This window comes from Xyrauchen texanus, chromosome 36 (genome assembly GCF_025860055.1).
Source record: "Xyrauchen texanus isolate HMW12.3.18 chromosome 36, RBS_HiC_50CHRs, whole genome shotgun sequence".
Taxonomy (NCBI): domain Eukaryota; kingdom Metazoa; phylum Chordata; class Actinopteri; order Cypriniformes; family Catostomidae; genus Xyrauchen; species Xyrauchen texanus.
Window position 1 is genome coordinate 29,373,976 of NC_068311.1, and position 15,602 is coordinate 29,389,577.

Consider the following 15,602-nt stretch of genomic DNA (forward strand, 5'->3'; position numbering starts at 1 on the left):
TATGTCATTTCTTTGAATTTAATCATTTATTAGAATGTATAGACGATAGGGAACAGGATTAGGTTATACTTAGAATTTAAAGGTTCTGCACAGAAAATCAAGAGAGTTAAGGTAAAGGTTGAACAGACTCAAAATACATTGTCATAATTCAACTGAGGGTACATATTACAGACTTACATGTTATGATTTAATTGGTTATAATCACTGTTTCTGATATACTGTAAAAAACACATTCCACAAATTTTCTTTTTCATTGGTTGAAATTACTTGGATAAACAAAATGAAAGACTGAACTAGGACTCAAATCTTTATCGTTGAAATTTTTACAATGGAAACTTTATTCATATTTATTTTGAACATATTCACTAAAGCATTTCTTATTTCTTTTGTCCGCACACCATAAATGATCGGATTGACACTTGCTGGTAGCACTATATACATGACACCCAGAAAAGTATTAACATCAATTGGAATTGGAATGTTAAGATTCCGTGAGAGAAATGTAATGCTGCCCACAAAGTAAAAACACATCATAACCATTAAGTGTGTGCTGCAGGTATGGAACGCTTTCCAACGATCCTCTCTGGCTGCGGTTCCTAACACAACATGCAATATTTTCACATAGGAGAAGAAAATGACAGATATGTCAATTCCCACAAAACAGATGATCACAACAAGTCCCATTGCATTATTTTTGGTTATTGAACCACAAGCCAAACTAACCAAAGCCATGTGGTCACAGTAGCAATGATGAATAACATTAGACCCACAAAAAGACAAAGGTGCAGCTAAACCGACAAGAGTGAACATTATAGTGCCACTTCTTATCAATGTTAAAAGAAGCAGTTTCAAAAACATGGACGGGTTCATGATTTCAATATAATGCAATGGCTTGCAAATGGCCACAAAGCGATCTAAAGCCATGGCTAAAAGTATGGTGGATTCTACAGAAGAGAAGAAATGAGTAACAAACATTTGTGTCAAACATCCAGCTAAAGATATCTCATTCAAGTCAAAGAGGAAGCCGACCAGAATTGCTGGGACAATGGCTGTGGGTACAATGATGTTGACAACTGCCAAAGCAGACACAAGAATATACATGGGACTGTGAAGACTTTCTGTATTTTTGATCACAAAGAGTAGTAAAGAATTCCCCACCACAACCAAAATGTAACTGACAAAAAATGGCAGGGAAAGTAAACGTCTGTATTTGTAGGTCTCCGGAAATCCCATAAATATGAACTTTGTATGTGAAATGTTGGATCTTTGGAGTTCTTCAATCATGGCACTTTGAGAGTGGTCTCTGCAACCTATTTATTTGGGGGTAAGTACACATAAATGAATCAATAGTTATCAATTGATGGTGAAAAATGTTGGTGATGACAAATAGTGACCATTGTCACATATTAAACACCACAGATTCCTAACTTAAAAAGAATTAAAGATAAAAGATAAAGTATAAAATGTATATTAACTGTTTGATACTTTCTGGCAGATGTCTTTTTAAGACACAATGGTCTTGATGGCACTTCAGTTCAGCTGCAAGAACAACATATAAAATACTTTTTTGTAATTCATGTTTAAAAGAAAACATCTGCCAAGACAACAAATAAAAAATCATTTAGTTTTCCAGATATATCCATTACAACATTTGCATTTAACAAACCAAGAAACATTATCCATTTTACATCATACTTGAACATTTTCACTTTGGTCGAAATTACTCAAATTTAGACATACCTGGCCGAGATTCTTGGCTTCTCTGTCGCTTGGTCATACACCTCTTGAGCAGGGCCCTCCATTAAGAACTGAAGTAATTCTAAGGAGAGCATATATACACTGAGTTTGACATGTTCTCCCGAAGGAATTACAGAACAAACTATACAACGGCTGACTTGACCTCATATACATTCTAATGACCTCCCTGCATCCACTTAAACAGGCAGATGAAGCAATTAAATGACTGTTTATGTCTGTGTTCGTTTGTTTACCTGTGGGGTGTCATGTATTCATAATTGCTTTACTGATATTTAACAAAAATAAGAGAAAATTAGCTATAGCTTTACTGTGGCAGTGACATTATTACAGTAAGGCAGTTGAGTAATGCAGTGTAACTTCTTGCATTTGAACCTGTTTGTTTTGGAATTTGTATATAAAACAATAATTGTTTCATAATGCAGGGGAATAGACTTGTTTTATAAACTGGTTGATATAAGCATTGATTCATTTTGTTTTAAAGCAGTAGTCATACATACTTTAATGTAGCCCAAAGAATTCCAGATCTCTCAAGTAAAGTGCCATGTAAGATAAATGGCAAAATCTGAGAACCTACAGTATTTAAAAGAGACACTCAATCATATTGTTGACTTGTGCACACATGACCATACTTATAATACCATACTTGATAATGTGCTCATGTCTGCATTTAATACAGTTGTTTTTTCAACTTCAGGCAATTTTAGCACATTCTGTCTGAAAGTCATGAAAATTAAATTTTTAATGTTTTGGAATAAAATCCTTTTAGTCTGTCCTTTGACGCCCAGTAAAATTTTCTTCTGACAAGTAATATTTCTTTGATTTTTCTATGTATTCTTCATCACTTGATCACTTGCTCTTCATTGACAATTTTGTTGACTTGGTAAAAAAGTAAACTAACATTTGAAAAACGTTATTAAAGGGAATCGTCATTTTTTAAATATTGATAGAAATTATTTTCACACAATAACTATTAAAATAGTTAGTTAAATTCACTGTTTGTTTAGATTATTATAGTTTTAAACATATAATATTTTTATTAAAAAAATGTATAATGGATATTCATAGTTTAATTCAGCACTCTGTAACTTTTGTCTTTGTGTCATCTTGGACTTATACTGACACATAGCGGCTTGAATGTAGCATAATTTAAAATCTATATATTTCAGTTTCAGATGTCATTGTAGAGATGTAGTATTCACAGGTAGCCATGAATACTTTAATCAATGAGTGAAAGTGTTACATAACAGGACGGTTACTGAGATTAAGTGAGTAGTATTCGGCTGGTCATGTGATTCTAACATGGCAGCCCCCATGTGCGGATCCTCTCCATGTACAATAAAAAAGCTTTTATAAGGTTACTGATATGATATGTCTTCATTTTAATGTGTGTTAATGATTTCCTACATATATTGCAAAATTACAATTCATGTCTTTAGGAGAAACTTTTTTAATGAGGAAAACATATTGAGTGCACCTTTAATATCGAAAGTCTGTGTCTGGGATGAGGCTAAAACTGTCAAATCTGTTCAAGAAAGGCTCTTGGCAAAAATGTATAATAAGGGCCTGGTAAACAAGTTATTATAAACTTCACAGAGCTGTAACAAGCAGTATAGAAGTGACTGAATAGGTGGGCATACTGAGTATAAAAAACAAGCACGGGTGCAATGACACTCAGTATTTTCCCAAAGTTTAATAGCATACTTTTTATTCAAATGCATTAATATTTTTACTTTTAGCAGCAAAGTAAGTAAATATACAGCGAAAATTGTGGTGACTCCAAGGCTGGTGGTGCATCTGCTTTTCACTGTAAATGCTAGAATTGTCCCACCTCTTATTGAAACGGAATATATGATTGGTTAGAAAATATCAAATCACGTCTAAAATGAACATTCTGATTGGTAGCTCAGATGAGTCACACTGTCAGTTCTGCCCATACCTAAGTTCAGCGCTCCCACTTCCCGCTGCTCTGTGCATGGTTAGACAGAATCTCTGTATTCTGACATCACCTCAGTATAATTAAAGTTATGGGTCAAAAGCCTCCTCGTTGTTCTGGTGGCTATATGTATCATAACCACTGATCTATATAGATCAGTGATCATAACACGTTTTAGGTGGGCATACGCAGAATCCTTTGAAAGATAGGTGGGCATATGGTGTATGTCTGCGTATGCCCTAGACTACACTACTGGCCATAATCACCATAGACATTGAGGGGAACATGTCCCCCTATACATTCATAATAGTGCTCTACTGATATAGGTTTTTATGGTTGATTATTCAATTATTGCATTTGGCCCCCACCAATCCTGAAAATGTGGTTACATCCTTCTTCATATATATATATATATATATATATACAGTATATATATTAACAAAAAAATAAAAAGCCTTCAAACCCCTGGGACATGAAAGTGCCCGAAGTTGAAGAAACACCATGTGTTTATACAGGTGTTTAGTGTGCACTTTAGTCAATTCAAATGTATACTATACTTTTAAAGGGATAGTTCACTCTAAAATGAAAATTCTCTCATCATTTACTAATTCTCATGCCATCCAAAATGTATATTACACTCTTTCTTCTGCAGAACTAAAACATTTTTGGAAAAATATTTCATCCCTGTTGGTACATACAATGCATGTGAATGATGACCAAAACTTTGAAGCTTCAAAAAACACATATAGGCAGCACAAAAGTAATCCATAAGACTCCAGTGGTTAAATACATGTCTTCTGAAGCGATCCAATGAGTTTTGGGTGACAACAGACAAAAATGTAACTCCTTTTTTAATATAAATCGTGATATCAGCAGTCTTCTTGGTGATCATGATTTCAAGCTTGATAACATTTCCTATCACCATCTAGCACTCTGTACATACGTCAAGCACTAGGAAGTTAATCAAGCTTGAAATCACGATCATGCCTAGAGACTGCAACCAAAAGATGGAAAATCCCAAAATCGATTTGATCACTGAAAAACACATGGATTAAACCACTGGAGTCATATAAACAGGGTTGGGAGGGTTACTTTTGAAATGTATTCCACTACTGATTACAGAATACATGCTGTAAAATGCAATTTGTAATTTATTCCGTTAGATTACTCAAGGTTAGTAACGTATTCTAAATACTTTGGATTACTTCTGCAGCACTGGATTTTTTCATTTGTTTTGACTATAAAACTCTGCCAGTACAGTAAGTCACATGTTAAAAATACATTCTCTGAAAAACCAAAATATCTTATGCAGTGTTGTTTCTAAAACAAGATTAATTAAATCGATCTTGTTTTAAGGATTTTTAGATATTTTTACAGGAATGCATGTAAAATGGCTAGAAATAGCATTTTAGCTTAGCATAAAGCTGACAATTTACACAAGGTTCATTTCTATTTCTATCTACTTCAAATGTACTTCTCTGTCTGCTCTTATGAAGTTAACACTTCTGGGATGGCATAAGGGACAGTCACACATCTGGGATAGCATAAGGGTACTGTAAATGTGGAGAATTTGAATTTTTGGTCAACTATTCCTTTAAACAATATGAACCAGGACATATTACATCAGCTGCATGTATAATGGATGATCTAATGAATTTGAGATTTGAGATAGACTCTCTCTTGTAATAATCACTATTTTTATTAATAATATCAATGAATAATATCTAAAGGAAAATAATACTGAATTGAAGTAATAAACGAATTAAAAAACAAGATAGATGCAAGTTCATAGTATTCTTTGTCTATAGATCCAACACATTGCTGTATACCCTCTCCTGGTAGCAGTCACTACTTGAGCATTTTGGCCAATGATGAAAATTATATTTATTTATTTCCAAAAACTCCACCCGCATTGTGGGTATTGTTTCTTTTGTGTAATATCTGACCTGATTTTCAATGCACATGTATTGTGATTAATTAATTGCCAAATCATGTAATTAACTTGAATTCAAAATTGTAATCGACTGATCCATTGGTATATCTATACAAGGGCTGTCAGTCGATTACAATTTTGAATTCAAGTTAATTACATGATTTGGCAATTAATTAATCACAATTAATCACAGACAATCAATATTTGTAGAGAAGGCCTCCAAATAAAAGTGATTCAAAGTACAATGGTTATAATATGATAAATAATCCTATTAAAAAATATATACATGATAATTGTAAATATAACAAGATAATTAAAATATGCAACATTACTGCAGCAGTCAAGTACAGTATTGATTAGGCAATCCAAAAGTTGGTTTAAAAATAATTATTTTGTTTATTTCCAAATGATTAGATAAGCCTATCGTTGGCCTTCAGTTCTCAGGAATACATTGTAAAATTTAATTTGTCAATCTTTCCGAGATAGACTTATTATAAAGGCTTTTGACGGATTTTGCAATAAATCAACAGTTATAATCTACTGATACATGGATCTTATTTGTGAAACACCAGCAGAAGAAAAAATGTATAAAATCTAAGGGTGTCCTCCTGCTGCAACTGCCCCGCCTCGGCGTCGAGCCCACCGCAGGAAGCAGACACAACCTGTTTCACGGCCGGCCGTCAAGAACCCAAAGAAGTCTTTGAAGGCCCCCGAGACGGGCGACCGAGGGACAAGGAGACAAGGAGCTGGTGAACAGACCACTCCATCCCCCGTTGGAGGGTCGGGAGAAGAATCTTTTGTTTCGTTTTAATTTAGTTTCGCCGCACACTCAAGTAGCTGCGGTACCCAAAAGTTCAACAAAAGAGCAGTTTCCTCATTCCCTGGGTCACATATCTGGTGTGCACGGCCGTCATTATGACCACCATCCACCATTCCATTTTGGCAGGTCCGGCGCTCCAGCGGCGGCCCCCCCACCATTGTGCGCCCAGCAGTGGCACAAACACGCCCACACCCGGATGGTTTCGATGGACTGTGGGGACGATGTAAAAGGTTGAATCCCTCCAGACCGGGCCTCATTCCCTCATGGGACCTCTCTGTAGTCCTTCAGAGTCTATGGGGAGTCCCCTTTGAGCCCTTGGAGTCAGCTGAGCTTAAGGCACTCTCTTTAAAGACTGCCCTCCTGACTGCATTTAGGGATTAGGTGGTGAACCTGCAAGTGCTGCCCCAGGAGACCTAGCCTTGATGTTGCTGTGTCCGGTGCGCGCTTTACGCATCTATTTGGATCGTATGCAGAGTTTTAGAGTCTCTGAGCAGCTCTTTGTCTGCTTTGGTGCACAGCGGAAAGGAAGCACTGTCTCCAAGCAGAGGATCACCCTCTGGATCATTGACGCCATAGCGATGGCATATTACTCCCAGCACATGCTGCCTCCCATTCTACCAGGAGTGTGGCGGCCTCCTGGGCCTTGACCAATGGCGCCTCTCTAACAGACATCTGACATGGGCAAAACCCAACACCTGCGAGGTTCTACAATCTCCGGGTTGAGCCGGTTTTGTCCCTTGTCTTGGCAGGAACGAACAAGTAAGTCCGGGACAGTTGGCCGGGTGTATCGCTTGCGCATAGCACCTTTCACCTCCCCTGAGCTGAAGACGTGCGCTGTTGACTCCCAGTAGTGTTCACAAAATGTTCCCTGGATGACTTCATCCTAGCCCTGTGGCAGATGAGTTTGCGGAGGAACTTGCCGCCAGCTTAGTACATGTACTAACTAAGCGCTGTACTGGGGAAGGTGCTCTGCATGTGTTGGTGCCCCAGTCGGCCCCAGTCGGTAAACAAATTTCACTCTTTTTTGGGGAGAGAAAAAAAGAGGAAAAGAGGCCACGACTCGGCTAGCCTGTCCCTATTTTTTGGGCATTCGACTTGTCCCCGAAGGGCCGTTCGATGCTCATAACAGCATTGGGGGAGGTTACATGTCAGCCTGGTGCACTGGCTACAAGGCACACAGTAGTCTGCCTGTCTCGCACTGCCAGTTCAAGTAACACAGTTCAGCTAGATGTGACGTTTTGACACAACGTCGCGTAAGTGACAGATATGGAACGTCCTGGTTACTTTCGTAACCTCTGTTCCCTGATGGAGGAAACGAGACGTTGTGTCCCTCCTGCCACAACACTGGACTACACGCTGAAATGGCCGGGACCTTCTCTCGGCTCCTCAGCACAAAACCTGAATGAGTGGTTCGCACGACAGCTCCTTTATACCTGTATGTTCGAGGGAGTGGCATGCAAATACCACTCGCCAATTCCCATTGGCCTTTTATCAAAGATCAGAGGTGTCTTGGGCTCCCAAGAGTGACCCCTAGTGTCACTATATCAACACAACGTCTCGTTCCCTCCATCAGGTAACGGAGGTTATGAAAGTAACCAGGACGTTTCGAATACATACATTAATTTTATGCTGCCTTTCATGTCATTTTAGGAGCTTGAAAGTTTTGCAATCTACTGACTTGCATTATATGAACAAAAACACCCCATACATTCTTGAAAATATCTTATGTTTGTGTTCTGCAGAAGAAAGAAAGTCAAGTTGCTTCTGCAATCAAATGATGCTAGATCTTTTCACAGAACTTAATTCACTTTTCTTCTCACATTTTTTATATAATTTTAAATTAATTTGGTCTCAGGGTCCATCCATCCTTCCGTCCATCCATCCATCCATCCATCCATCCATCCATCCAGTCTACCATCCATCCATCAATCCATTCATCCATCCATGGATAAGTAGCACTAACAAAAAATGCAACTATTTCTATCTCTCTCACAAAGAGAGAGCTTACATAGCGTTAAAGGTTACACGCATTCTTGTAGGTCATATTGGGTAGGCATGAGAGAAGTTGGTAAAGTGATCCTTGCACTTAAGCTGATGGAGAGTACTATGTGTTTGTCCACTCAATGTCAAGTTAGTACTAGTAGAGTAATATGAGTAAAGTAATGGCAGTCACATTGATGCACTTACTGAAATTCTGCCTTATGTCTGAAGCATTAAAGGTGCATGTACCTTTGAAAGGTATTTCCCACACTATTCCATACAAGTTCCAAAATCATATGGTTTAGCAACAATATACAAATTATATATTTTCAGTTTGTGGGCATTTGTTTGAATTTGAAGAGAATTATGTATTACCTCATACAGTTTTATACATGTATCATGGTATTGATAGTATTTCATTATTCTAATTTCAAAGCTAAACATGCTTTTTGTATCAAACTTCTCAATGATCTCAAAGGACTGTAAATATTTATTTCACATACACAGTACAGTAGCTATTTTATACTATAGCTTTAGCTAAACAATTTCTCCTTATATAAAAGTTTATATATATTTATTTTAAATTCCAATAAAGCTATCTTAATTGGATTTATTAAAAGGGTAGAACCTTTACAATATTTATCAACTGTAGAAACTTTTGTCTAATTTGTTTTCTTCTTAGGCTACTCTATAAATAATTGGGTTTGTAACTTGTTAAAAGTTAGTACATTGTGCTCACAAATACACGTCTGCTAGTTTAAAAATGAAATTGAATTTCTTTTTGCAGGTGGTGTTTTATTCAAACAAATATAAAAGATGACAAAAAAAGTTATTCTAATAAGTGTATTACAATTTTTTATTTTAATACACTACAGAAGGATACGTTTTACACTGTTTGACCAAATAGCCATTGTGGTATTGCATACAATAATGCATTTCTGTGATTTCACTGTTAATAACAAAATGATAAAAAATTCCAGTGAATGAGCTCTTCACATAGTATTTATCATTATTCAACTATTAGAATACTTGTATAATACATGCAAATTTTCACGAGAGCAGTGTGAATGAGCTTTTATCATGCACTCTCAAGAATGCCTTGTTGGCCTGCATGTAACCTGTTAAGTCATGTATTTATACAAAAATGTGTGAAATAGAAATAGGATTTATTAAGATTTCTGCTTTAATGTGTTTATCTGTCTTCTTCCACCACTAATTACATATCACAAATTGTATTATTTTCTTTTGTAATTGTGTCACTTTTAAAAATAATTTCCCAGCAATTATTGAAGGAACTTTGTTGAGTCATGAAGATAGACGTTGTTTAACTTTACTCATTTTGAAAAAAGTTAACTCTTACCTCCTCATTACATTACTTATTTTGCTAGACCCATCTCAAGGGCCCTCATCTCAAGTTTTTGTTGCTATAACAAGGGTCAGAGGTACTTACTATCTTGCTAGTAAACATGCTAAGCACCACTCTAGGGGCGCAGGCCTAAGATTAGATTGGACTGAGGACAGTTGACATCACCAAGGGCCCAATTACAGTATGTTGCATCCGTGCTAATTACACTTTGTTTGACCACCTATTATCATAAGTGATATCATATCTGTATACGGAAAAACAACACCAGTTTACAATTTTTACACTGGTCGGTTGGTGAAAATGTTTTTGTTAATGTTTACTTTTTAAATTGTTTGTAGTGTTCCTTTTGATGTAACTACATGTATCAATGGTTTTTAATGGAATTGTGGTTCATATTGGGTAAATCTCAGGGCACAACAGGACACAAAAAATTATTTAATGACATTGTGACAGACTTTGTGAGTAGATTTCAGGTTCTCAAATAAATAGTATAATTATTAGATTCAAAATGCGATTATATTAAAAGAATAATGTTGATTGAATGCAGAATATTATTTACTTTTTTAAGACAGTACAACAAATTCAGAGCATACAGCTCTAGTCCTGTCTTGTAAGCAATTCAACATAATTTCCATTGCCTCTTGAGTAACCTGGATAATCAATCTGCAGCTTAAAGAAAAAAGGAGCATTAAGGCTGCAAGTACTTGATAGCAGATGTGAGCGCTAGGGCACCGTATTGCCAACACAAGATCTGGCTGAACATGCTTAACCTGCATTCTTGCAGTACCATGGTGGGAACAAACCTCATTACTCAAGGGGGCCATAGAATTACAAACGACAGTGCCTTTAAACTGGATGTGTTATCATTCTGGTAAATTGCTATAAATATGTTGACTTTAACTTTACTGCAATTGCAATATTCTTGTCAAACTGTTGTTCCACAATTACAGTAGTTGATTTGAAAGAGAAAACTCACCTTAGAGGCGGATAATTCACACTAATGTCTGCTGCAGCGCCCACTATAGTAACATTGAGAATGCAGAATGCAACTTATGTTGTGTTATGAATTGCAGTCTTCCACATTTTGTAATGCAAATATGCACAAAATCAAGCTTGTAGTGTCTGTGTTCACATACTGGAGTAATACATTTAGGAATTTAGTGTCACAGCTATCCCTTCTATATGGTTCTTTAATATGCCTGTAAAACGGGCAGGTATTTCTTACGTTCCAAACGACCGGCTGTGTCAGACTGCACGTACCCTTCCCCAATGCCCCACACAAGTCGTCAGAATCCTTCTGGTTACCCTAGACAGGGGAACAAGGCAACGCTTGCCAACCTGGGAACGGGCCAAGCCTGGCCGGACATCTTTTCTCTCTATGTTTCTCGCATAGAGCAATAGACAGTCGGGGCCCTTACATGCATCGAGGGAAGGGGGTCTTACCCAATTTCATATTCTTTCAGGGGGAAAAGACCCTGCGGAGACCACACCTACCCGGCGGGGAGGTAAAGTGGCAAATACATCACATGTGTTTTTAGGCGACACGTGGAAGTGGCGCGGTAGTAGATCCAGCATCAGCGAGGGGGAGTTGCTACAACATGGCGACCGGGGGGCAGCCGAAACTTACCCAAGGAAAATGCGGGTCCGCTCGTAAGGGGACCGTATCACGGAAAATACACACAGGGGGAGTCCAAGTAGGAGTCCTCACCCTGCGGAGCACCTATTCCAGTACAGAGTATACTGAGTACCCGCAGTGGATTGGTCAGCAAGTTCCTCCGCTGAACTGCGGACCCATAAGGGCTAGGGAGGAATCGACCAGTGATTTGAGATGTGGAATCTCCTGGGAAAAAAAGATGTACAATTTTACCTCAACCGAGGGAAAGGGCGCTATATGCAAGTGATTCACGCGGCCAGCCCATCAGCGTGTTACCGAGTTCTACTGGCTCGGACCTGAGAAAACACTGGATGAATCTCGTAAAGGTGTTGGGTGTTGCCCAACCCGCTTCTCTACAAATGTCTGCTAGGGAGGTAACCCTGGCCAGTGCCCATGAGGATGCAACACTCCTCGTTGAGTGAGCTCGGACCCACAAGGGCTGGGTGTGATAGGCCAATGAAATGGCATCTACTACCCAGTGGGAAAGCCTCTGTTTGGAGACAGCGTTTCCTTTCCGCTGTCCCCCAAAGCATACAAAGAGCTGCTCAGAATGTCTAAAGCTCTGCGTTCGGTCCAGATAGGTACGCAAAGCACGTACCGGACACAGTAACAAAGGGGCTGGGTCTGTCTCCTCCCGGGGCAGCGCTTGCAGGTTCACTACCTGGTGTCTGAAGGGCGTGGTAGGAACCTTGGGCACGTAGCCCGGTCGCGGTCTTAGGATCACATGAGAGTCTTCCGGACCGAACTCCAGTCAAGTGTCGCTGACAGAGAAAGCTTGCAGGTCCCCGACCCTCTTGATGGAAGTGAGCGCGATCAGCAGGGCAGTCTTAAGAGAGAGGGCCCTGAGTCCAGCTGATTCTAGTGGCTCGAAGGGAGGTCTCTGGAGGCCCGCGAGGACTACCGAGAGATCCCAGGAGGGGAACAGGCTTGGCCGGGAGGGGTGCCTCTTAGGAACCTGATGATTAAGTCGTGCTTACCAAGGGACTTGCTATCTACTGCGTTGTGGTGAGCCGCGATAGTAGCGACATACACCTTTAGGGTGGAAGGGGACAGCCTCCCCTCCAGCCTCTCTTGCAGGAATAAGAGCATTGACCTAACTGCACACCTCTGTGGGTCTTCAGGCCGGGAAGAACACCAATCTGCGAACAAGCGCCACTTCTGAGCGTAGAGCTGCCTGGTAGAAGGGGCTCTGGCTTGGTTGATCATGTCTACGACGGTAGATGGTAGACCAGCTAGATCTTCCGCGTCTCGTCCAGGGACCAGACGTGAAGTTTCCAGAGGTCTGGATACGGATGCCAGAGCGTGCCCAAATTCCCCTGAGAAAGAAGGTCCTTCCTTAGGGGAATTTGCCAGGGAGGAGCACGAGGTCCGAGGTCCGGTTGGGCCAATAGGAAACAAGTAGTGTGACTTGTTCCTCGTCCTCCCTGACCTTGCACAGCACCTGTGCAAGAAGGCTCACTGGGGGAAATGCATACTTGCGTAGCCCCGCGGGCCAGCTGTGTGCCAGCGCATCTGCCCCAAGGGGGAGCCTCTGATCAGGTGTACCAGAGCGGGCAATGGGAGGTCTCTCGGGAGGCAAGCAGGTCTACGTGGGCTATGCCGAATTGTTTCCAGATCAGCTGGACCGACTGGGGGTGAAGCCTCCACTCTCCGCTGGGCAAGCGTTGTCTTGACAGTGTGTCCGTTGTCACATTGAGTTTGCCGGGGATGTGAGTCGCTGCTGGCTCCAAAGGAGGAGACGACGGGCGAGTCGTGACATGTGGCGGGAGCGTACGCTGCCTTGGTGATTTATGTACGCTACCGCAGTGGTGCTGTCTGACCTGATTAGGACATGTTTGTCTCTAATTAATGGGAGAAACTTCCGCAGGGCAAAGAAAATGGTCAACAACTCTAGGCAATTTATATGCCAGCACACGGCACCCCAACCCAATCTCGAGGCGTCAGTAGTGACCAGGATGCTTCAGGACACCTGCTGCAGGGGCACACCTGCCTGTAGAAAGCAGAGGTCTGTCCAGGGTTTTAGTGCTTTTCTGCAGGCGGTGTTGATTGTCACACGGTGTGTGCTGCGGCGCCATGCTCGTCTCAGGTCTCGAGTCTGAAGCCAGTGCTGAAGCAGTCTCATATGCATCAACCCCAGCAGCATGTTTGCGGCGGAGGATGCTATATGCCCCAGGAGCCTCTGGAAGAGTTTTAGAGGGACCGTTGTGCCCGGCCTGAATTTGCCGAGGCATCTCAGCACCGACTGTGCACGCTCGTTGGTGAGATGTGCGGACATTGAGACTGAGTCTAACTCCATGCCGAGAAAGGAGATGCTCTGAACCGGGGTGAGCTTGCTCTTTTCTCTGTTGACCTGAAGCCCCAATCGGCTGAGGTGCCTGAGCACCTGGTCTCTGTGAGCGCATAGTAACTCTCGGGAGTGGGCCAGTATGAGCCAGTCGTCGAGGTAACTGAGTATGCGGATGCCGGCTTCTCGGAGCGGGGCAAGAGCTGCCTCTGCGACTTTCGTGAAGACGCGAGGGGACAGAGACATGCCGAAGGGGAGGACTTTGTACTGGAACGCCTGGCCGTCGAACGCGAACCGTAGGAAGGGTCGGTGTCGCGGCAGAATTGAGATGTGGAAGTACGCCTCCTTCAGGTCTACCGCTGCGAACCAATCTAGGTGCTGGACACATGTCAAGATACACTTGTGCGTGAGCATTTTGAACAGGAGTTTGAGCAGTGCTCGACTGAAAACTTGCAGGTCCAAGATCGGTCGTAAGTCGCCGCCTTTCTTGGGTACAATGAAGTAAGGGCTGTAGAAACCCTACTTCATTTCGGTTGGAGGGACAGGCTCTATCGCGTCTTTGAGTAGAAGAGTAGCGATCTCCGCGCGCAGGAGTTTGGCATGTTGGCCGTGCACTGCGGTAAAGCGGATGCCCGCGAAGTGGGGCGGGGGTCTGACAAACTGAATTGCGTAACCGAGTCGGATGGTCCGGGCCAGCCAGCAAGACGGGTTGGGAAGTGAGAGCCATGCATCCAATCTCCGTGCTAGGGGCACCAAAGGGACGAGTATTTTTGACGTACCCGGCAGGGCTTCGCGGAGGGGCTTCACAGCGGGGCGGAGCAGGTAGTCCCGAGGAAACGTCCCGAGGCTCTGGTGCTGAGAAAAGACTCGAAGCACTTACCTTGCTCCGCACACCCGGCAGGGGGCGGGTTAGTGACAGAGGAGGAGGTCTTGTAATGGCGTCCTCTGGACTCGTCAGAACCGGCCGGCCAGGGGACATTCGTGGGGCTGAAGGCGGGTCTGAGACCGTGTCCAGCGTGCCAGGACTGTTGATATCTGGTGGCAGAGTGCCGTGAGAATCGCATTTGCGGGCCAGATGACCCAGAGACAAATGGAAATAGCTCTTATATTGAGTATTTGGGTATAGCTGCCCCAGTTAAGGGGAGCAGCAAATTAAATACATTTAAAAGAAGATTCTCCTCCCGGCCCTCCACCGGGGAATGGAGTGGTCTTACCATCTCCGGAGCCAACGTCTTGGGCTCTGGGTCGTCCGTCTCAGGAGCGCCTGGGAGCCTTCCGGGTCCTCGATGGGGTCCGTGAGACGGGGGCGTCTACTTCATGTGGCGCGCTCGACGCGTTGGCTGAGAGCTGGGCCCAGGTTGAGGCAGAGCAGCTTGTTGTTTCATTGCAGGGTCACGCCCTCGACGAGCAGATGGGGCATGGCCCATGGCGGCAGGCTTGCGGCGGGACAGGATATGAGAGATCGCCTCCGTCTGTTTCTTCACCGCGGAGAAATGCTGGGTAAAGTCCTCGACGGTGTCGCCGAAGAGGCCGAACCGGGAGACTGGGCGTCGAGTAAGCGAACCTTGTCATTCTAATGCATCTCGACCAGGTTCGTCCATAGGTGTCGTTCCATAGGTGGCCATCGCCTGCCCGAGTAACTGCGCTGTGACCTTCGTGGCTCTAAGGGCGAGGTAGGTCGCTGAGCGCAGTTCCTGCAGCACGTTCGGGATCAGGGATACCCACGTGCAATTCTTTAAGCGCCTTGGCCTGATGGACTCGTGGGGATTTACCCGGCGAACACAGCCCGTCATTTTCCCCAAATCGCCTCCATTGCCCGCCGCGCCTGCCTCAATCCCGTAGGAAAGAGGCGAGACGCGGGGGGTGGCTGAAGT

General features: G+C 42.5%; 1 protein-coding gene across 1 annotated transcript; it reads right to left on the reverse strand.

Annotated features, from left to right (window-relative positions):
* Positions 1 to 300: 300 nt before the first annotated feature.
* or55e1 (odorant receptor, family 55, subfamily E, member 1) lies at positions 301 to 1,302 on the reverse strand. Its single transcript, XM_052106923.1, has one exon. It carries the CDS (start codon positions 1,282 to 1,284, stop codon positions 301 to 303), a length of 984 nt encoding a protein of 327 aa, XP_051962883.1. The 5' UTR covers positions 1,285 to 1,302.
* Positions 1,303 to 15,602: the final 14,300 nt, after the last annotated feature.